At 32.1% G+C, this 8411-nt stretch overlaps 1 protein-coding gene across 20 annotated transcripts in view; it reads right to left on the bottom strand.

Moving 5' to 3' along the window:
- LOC135585891 (uncharacterized) overlaps positions 1-7706 on the bottom strand; it is a 21888-nt gene extending 14182 nt beyond the window's left edge. For 10 of the 20 annotated variants that reach the window (XM_065125707.1, XM_065125709.1, XM_065125714.1 and 7 more), the window contains exons 1-4: positions 5347-5673; positions 3043-3201; positions 2299-2364; positions 796-861 (exon numbers count right to left, since the gene is read on the bottom strand). In XM_065125707.1, coding sequence (XP_064981779.1) covers positions 796-861; positions 2299-2364; positions 3043-3201; positions 5347-5673 — 618 coding nt within the window. The other 10 variants (XM_065125713.1, XM_065125718.1, XM_065125723.1 and 7 more) reach the window with 5 other exon arrangements.
- Positions 7707-8411: the final 705 nt, after the last annotated feature.

The following is an 8411-nucleotide window of genomic DNA, read 5'->3' as shown; positions in this document are numbered from 1 at the left end:
GGATACAGTTCTATTGTTTTGCAGACTGAATTAAAACTACACGTCCATGTCAGGACAGAAGAAAATCACCAATGACTTCAATGAATTAATTCAAATTAACTAAACCAGAACATTGTGTCACATGAAACTTGCCCTTGAATTGAGCATATGGTTGCTATTAAACCAACAATGAAGCAACAACTGAAACTGTTGCAATGAACATGGACGTCTAGTTCCACTAACATCATTAAAAATCCAGTAAAACTATGTAAGCTGCTGCTAGTTGATTGAATTTTTTTTACTATTAGAGCACCATCATGATCAAAAACGATTTCAATATTTCTAACATTTATTTTTTTTTACTTTATAGCATATTATGAACTCTGACTTTAATGAATCACGCTTGCCAGAGAAATAATCATCAGTGCATTAGGGAAAAAATGGTCGGCCAAAAGTTTTACATAAAATGACTAAAATCCCAAACCTGAAGCCTTGCTGACATCATACCAGACGATGTGTTGCTTTCAGTAAATTTTTTGTCACCCAATTATCATTACATGATCAAATCCATTGAGGTGGATCTTAATCAATTAATATTTAAATGAAAAATAAAGACAAACAATGAGAATGTTAAAGGCAAAGTAAATGGGTAAGTAAGGAACACCATTGACAAAAAGATGTAGAAAACTTATGATTAAAAAACAGAGAGAATTTACAAAGCATATTATTATCGACAGACAAGTCAAAATTTTTAAGTTCACAAAACTGCATATCAGAGTAACATAAATAAAGTAATTGACAGAATATTAGCAGTACCATATCCTTTGTTCTTTTCGGTGAAGACACCTTTTTAGGCAATATATCAGCAAGTCCATCTGCTTGCTGGAAGCAAGAAAGAGTGACTATTGGCAGAATTGGATAAAGAAAGAATAGATCATTTAATAAGCAAAGCAGGATTAAACAACACCTTATAATTAGGAGTTTATCATGCCCTATTTGTTTATATAAATACAAATGCATATATATATATATATATATATATATATATATATATATATATATATATATATATATATATATATATATATATATGTGTGTGTGTATAAATATATAAATATATATATGTATGTATATATATATATATATATATGTATACATATGTATAAATATATGTGTGTGTATAGATATATAAACATATTTATATGTTTATATGTATATTAATATATGTACATACATGTATATATATACATATATACATACACATACATTATATATATATATATACATATATATAATTTGCATATATGTAAATTTATTTGTTTATACATATATAAACGACACTTCTAAATCAAGGGCAGTAGATCCATTATACTTATTTGTTCTTAATGTACTTAAAAGGTTTATCTCAGCACACAATTGCTAAATATAAAAAGTTAAAAACTGAAAGGATACAGTTCTATTGTTTTGCAGACTGAATTAAAACTACAGGTCCATGTCAGGACAGCAGAAAATCATGACTGACTTCAATGAATTAAGTCAAATTAACTACACCAGAACATAGTGTCACATGAAACCTGCCCTTGAATTGAGTATATGGTTGCTATTAAACCAAAAATGAAGCACCAACTGAAACTGTTGCAATGAACATGGACATCTAGTTCCACTAACATCATTAAAAATCCAGTAAAACTATGTAAGCTGCTGCAAGTTGATTGATTTTTTTTTTACTATTAGAGCACCATCATGATCAAAAAAGATTTCAATATTTCTAAAAATTATATTTTTTTACTTTATAGCATATTATGAACTCTGAATTTGATGAATCACGCTTGCCAGAGAACTTTTGAGTGATCTGCTTTATAATCTTTCTAATCACTTAAACAATCAACTTCACTCTTCTGGATGCTACTTCAAATAGATCATCTGTGCATTAGGGAAAAAATGGTCGGCCAAAAGTTTTACATAAAAAGACTAAAATCCCAAACCTGAAGCCTTGCTTACATCATACAAGACGATGTGTTGCTTTCAGTAAAAAAAATTTCACCCAATTATCATTCCATGATCAAATCCATTCAGGTGGATCTTAATCAATTAATATTAAAATGAAAAAGAAAGACAAACAATGAGAATGTTAAAGGCAAAGTAAATGGGTAAGCAAGCAACACCAGTGACAAAAACATATAGAAAACTTACGATTAAAAAACAGAGAGAGAATTTACATAGCATATTATTATCGACAGACAAGTCAAAATTTTGAAGTTCGCAAAACTGCAAATCAGAGTAACATAAACAAAGTAATTGACAGAATATTAGCAGTACCATATCCTTTGTTCTTTTCAGTGAAGACACCTTTTTAGGCAATATATCAGCAAGTCCATCTGGTTGCTGGAAGCAATAAAAACATGTTAATTTTGCCAATTACAAACAGGTTTATTGAAGAAATATGGGATTAACAGACTCGAGTTTATAAATCACCAAGGTTCATCTTTAATTACAACCCAATCATACATTAGCAAGATGAACATAACAAGAAGTCACCTAGTATTCACAACACAATGACACAGATGAGCATTTTATGTGTCAGTCACAGATGGAACACATCCAGATTCAGAAAAGAGAAGAAAAAAATCCAATTGATATATCCACAATAAGCATCATATTTAGTTTTTCCACTTTAATATAGTTGCTTTTATTTGTTAGTTTCATTTTCTTGATGACCATGTACAACAAGATGCCATCTTCTTAGGCCTAAACATAATTGCCTTAAGTATGACTTGAATGGATTTAACAAAACCAAAAGGAGAACATGCAGAGATGAAAATGATAACTACATCTAATTTGTGCTTTAAAATCTTTCCTAAATTGTCATCAACTATTTTTTAGCAGAAATACAACATATGTAGAACATAAGGTCTCATATCCAAATAAGACAAGTTGCACAATTTTAAAGACTGATAGATTCTACACAAATAAGGGCTTTCCACGAATATATTACTGCAGAAGTTTTATACTGTCTTGAATTCCTTAATATAATAATAAAAATTAAATGAACTATTATCTTACCTGAAAAGGACAAGGCAACAGGGTTCCAAACAAATCCTCTTTCACGTCTGATGCGTTGACACTGTATAAAGGATTTTTTAGTCCACGGGAAGCAAGATACTCCTCTGTTTCTTTACGTAAACCATAACCTTTGTATACACTGACAGGAGGACCGCACACCTAAATAATTAAGTTCATCAAATGAAATTAAATTGCTAATATGAGGATTGATCGTAAACATCTTTATAAATAGTAGAGCAGCCTATAAGCAAGATGAATATATATAAAGGAACTTATGTGTTTAAAATAAAACTCATCATTTCGCCATTTTGAAATAACAAACATCATAACATGGACCGTTACAGTAACCAGGCTTTTATACATTCAAATAGCAATAAGAAAGCTTTCATTATTCCACTTATTATAGCAACAAGGCATGATGTTAAATATTTGTTGATACGCCAGATAAAATAGCAGAATCAGAAACCATTACCAGAACCAATGTTCATCAACTTGAACCAAGATAGATTAGTGTCGCTAGACAGATTAAAATACCACTTCTACTCAATGGTTCTTGATGTTTGATAACACTTATGGATTGTGCGAGCCAAGGTTTGCAATACCAACCCATACCACTCAATACAAGCGATACGTATCAGTACGACAAGAGACCAATATATGGACCGCCCTCTATCGAGTGATACAAGGTATGTACCAGATGGTAACGATCGAAATCCGACCGTTACCGACTTGTACCGGGCGATAACAATCGAAATTTGACCGTTACCGACCTATACTGAACGATAACGATCGGATTTCGATCGTTCCCGATCAAGGGCTGAGATTGCCCTATTTCGAACGGTCAAATTGACCGTTTGAACCATAGGAAAGGATTTTTAAACCCTTTCCTCCCCCTCTTTCAACTCATATCACTCTCTCAATCTCTTCAACTCTCTCAAATGCATTCTAACTCATATCTAACAATTCAAATCATTCTTTGTAGATAATTCAATATTAACGAAAGGACGGTTCAGAATGTACAACAAAGTTATTTCTCAAAATCCAAAAAAGATGTATCACTATCCTTTCATAATTTAGATTATTTTCGTCAAAATTATACTAAAATTATATTTATTTCTAACTTAAAAATCCTAATCTACCTTTTTTATTTTTCAGGTTATTTTTGGAACTATTTTTTTTTTTTAAAGTACCATCGATACGCCTTGGTACTTACCATACCAACCATTGATCGGTACATCAATACAAATCAATATTGCAAATCTCAGTGCAGCAATGGTTCTAAAATATTTTGTTGCCAACCATTGAATTAATTTGTGAAAAGTGGAAACAAATAGTCCTTGCAACAACTTCTGAATGTGACAGATTAAGCTCTTGTCTCATCAAAGGCACAAATTTGAAGATGAAACTGTCATACACAGTATTATCACATATGTATTCTCAGCTTGCATATTTAACATGACATATCCAGTTTAATGTGTATAGAATTCACTAACAGATCAAACAACCAATGCAATTGCATTATTACATAAAATATGAAAATTCTTTAATAATATAAAATCGAAATGAAATTTTCATTTAACTACTGAAGACATAATTTGAGCTTGGCAACAACACACGAGCTTATTAGATGCAAAGAGTTTTTAGATTACTAATGAAGGGGAGAAAGTTGAACAGGATAAAACTGACAGCTCTGACACTGCAAATGATGGGAGAACAGTAAGTACAACATGGACTTAAACAATCCTGAGGGTATGATGTTGAGGAAGCAACCAGGACAAAGGGTTTAAGAAAATGGTAAAATAAACAAGAGTTTTTCTATAAGCTTCCACTAAAAATGAAGCATCAGTACATTTCTCCATCAGAGTAGAGAAAGTCGATTTCCTTAATTTTTTTAACCCTGATTTTCTCAAGTTTTAGTGGCAATATTAAATAAAAATTCAATTTTATCTACGAGCAGAAATAAACTTAGGTTGCCTCTATATAAGAGAACAAACAGCTAAAAATAATGGGATTTACTCTTCTATGGTGAATGGAACTTAAAATCACAACTATAAACCATCTGCACCACTGTTTTTAGTTTAGTTTAGTTTAGATGCTAAGTAATTCAGCAGGCATAGAGGTTCTCCAAAAGACCAACCAGTCAATTTCATCAGAGGACTTGTAAAGCATAAAATTTCTTGTATAAGATCATGTCTGAATGTATGTCAAAATGAAAATTTTAGTCATAATATGGTTTGTTAGTTGATAAATTAAACTGGAGAAGTAACATAATGTCAATCAGAAGTAATTATAAATATGACATACCGACACGCTAACTTGAGCTTGACAATCACTTAAACTTTTGTAGATACCAACAATGTCCCCTTTCCGAACAACATAAAATGCATTACTTTCTTCCACCATTGATGGCTGGGAATCTTCCATTGGCAACGGACGAGTCCGCGAGCGGTGAGTAGAAAAGCAATGAAAATGAAATCCCGTCAAGACAAAATCCAGCTTACAAACTTTAGAGCTACCACGTGAAAATCCTCTCCACGATGTACTACTAAAGCCAGATAAGGAACTCCACATCATGCAATGACTATTTTGTGGAAAAAGAGCTGCGAAAAATATGTAGGGAATGCAGTTCATCAGAGACTTTCTTACCATTAAGTTCATACGTGGGAATTCTGTAAATGGGACAACAAGCTTAGCTTAGAAAAAATAAAGATGCATACCATAGTTGTTCCGAGCAATAAAGACCATATGTAAGATATATGACAATTTGTAAAACTTTACTCGTTTGCAAACCATGTCTGGTATTATTGTCATATGACAATTTGTAAAACTTTACTTGTGTGCAAACCATGTCTGGTATCATTTTCATATGAGAAACAAGGATTACAAAAAATATATCAGTTTACAAGTTCATTTACAATGGATAAGTCATCATCAACAAACAAAGTAATAATTGATTAATGGTGACTGAGCATGAGAGAGACAGAAAGAGCTACTTTTCTTGAGACTAATAGGAACCATTCAAAAACAAAATTAGTCAAATTGAGAGCTAAGGGTTCAAAACATTAGTACGATGGTGGTGTAGTAGGCCCACTTACTAAAGGTTGAGAATTCCTGACCTTGTCCGATAAATTTTCCACCTAAGATCTTTCTAAAACAATAGTCTGATAGTGATGTACCAAACCTCCTTACCCAAGGTTTCAAATTCAAAAGCTCGACATACTTATCAAGATTGAGGATTCAAAACTTCATCAAATAAACTTTGTCGAAGATAGCAACTAAATATGCTGGTAAAGGCTTTGAAAACCGATAACAAGATCTTGGGATCCTATCTTGTCCACACCACTAATGCTTTGCCAAAAAGAAAAGGTCAAGTTCCACGGAGTTTCTGTTATCCTTGATTACAGATTGTAAATAGTCTCCAGTGACCAGCCTTAGAAATTGCAATGACCAAAAAGATAAAACGATAAAGGATAAATCATGGTTGTCAAACTTGCTATCCTAACTAGGATCATAAAGCAAACACAAAATCAAATCATGAGATTCGTATACAAAATTAATTTATAATATATTCATATATTTCTACAAATTTATAAATAATTTCTTTGTTAATATTTGTAATTTGCATATGTTCTTAAGTTAATAATTGTATTTTCATTAAATTATCAATTTAGAGATTGTATTTATGCAAGAGAGTGCTTAACAAATCCTAGCGAATGACAAATCATTGGATGAAAGAAAATTCTCTTTTTCACTTCCATAGACCTTAAAATTAATAGGAATTTCGGATTGGAATTAGCAGCTTCTGCTGAAGATGAACGTCTACATTGGTCTCCAAACAACCTTTTAGAATTAAAATAGTTATAGCTTTACCAGATGTATTTAAAAAAAAATGCACTTAGAAGAAAATAATTTCAGGTGTTGAGCAATCCATTGAGGAGGAAATCCCTCGGTTTACTCTGCATGTGTTCTTCGAATTCCTTTGTCCCTCAATGACATGTCTTTAGGAACTCTAGAAAAAGAAAACAAGAAGAAGAAATGTAGGTTAAGTACTTTGTCTTTTTTCTTTAACCTTCGGCAAAAATTTGCTTCTTGTGTTTTTGCATAAAATAAAAAAAAGCCGTCGTACAATACAGTTCTTATTTTAGTCCTTAAACGTATGCTTCTGATTCGCCCTTCCGTGAGAGAATAAAATGAGCTCATGTAAAGAAAACTCGCAGCATAGAGCACTTGCATCTTCAATCTCAGAGCTCATATAGCCATTCTTACGGGCAAAAATTTAGATGGTGACAACAGCTATTACGTGTCCTATTGTTATAATCATAAACAGTATATAAAGACCGCAATTAATTAGTCGTTTACGAGGGAGAGCATAGGAGAGGGGAGAAAGAGGAAATGACAGGAGAGGGAAGGGCAAGAGAGAACAGGAGCCGGAAGGATATAGGAGGAGAGGAGAAGGGATGCGAGCGGAGCAGAAGAAAGGGGAGGAAAGTAAGAAGAGAGAATACGAGAGAGGATGAGAGGAGAAAAGTGTACCGGACGAATGTAGCATACCCTGCGATAGCGGAAGAGAAGAGGTGGCGGCCTCGGGCACCAACAGAGAGGAGCCAGCGAAGTCCGCAGCGGCGGCGACACCAACATCGGCTAGGGCTTTGTTTCGTCTTCTAAAACCCCCCTATATATAGACACGTATATATATATTTGAGAAACCCTTAAAGAAAGTCTAGATTTCTATTAGTGATTAAATGATATTAGAACTCGAAAGATAAAAGATTGGATTTAACGATTCGAAAATTGATAGCTAAAATATCGATCATGGTTTACAGATAAAAAGCTTGATTAAAACAATATAAATTGAGCCCTTATCTTCAAGATCATAATATTAATACATCAAAGACCATAAAATCGCATGTTCCACGAATACAAACTTTTGAAGTAATGATATATTTATTTGGTTTTGACAAAATATGTTACATTCATTAGCTTAGTACACAATTGTATGCAATGAAAACAATGTGAGTTATGTCATATTATTGACAAAGAGCAAATCATGGTAAATTTGAAACAAGGTTCAAAATCATGATTTTATAAACCGAGGATGGGAAACAAAGTAAATTGCAATTCCACTAATAATCGTAACAAAATTTAAATTTAACTTATTAAAATATGTTTCGACATTTTCAAGAAAATTCCTAAAACACATTACATATTCATGCTCGACTAATTTATGAAAATTGCGAAACAAAGCATATAACTCATCAGAATAAATATTTAGAAAATAAAATAAAATAATTTAACCCGATAATGTTGCTAATCCCTATAAATATAAATATATATATATATATATATATATATATATATATTTACTATTA

This window comes from Musa acuminata, chromosome BXJ2-9, assembly GCF_036884655.1.
Source record: "Musa acuminata AAA Group cultivar baxijiao chromosome BXJ2-9, Cavendish_Baxijiao_AAA, whole genome shotgun sequence".
Classification (NCBI taxonomy): domain Eukaryota; kingdom Viridiplantae; phylum Streptophyta; class Magnoliopsida; order Zingiberales; family Musaceae; genus Musa; species Musa acuminata.
The sequence above is the reverse complement of the archived record's forward strand: the minus strand, read 5'-3'. Positions and strand labels throughout refer to the sequence as shown.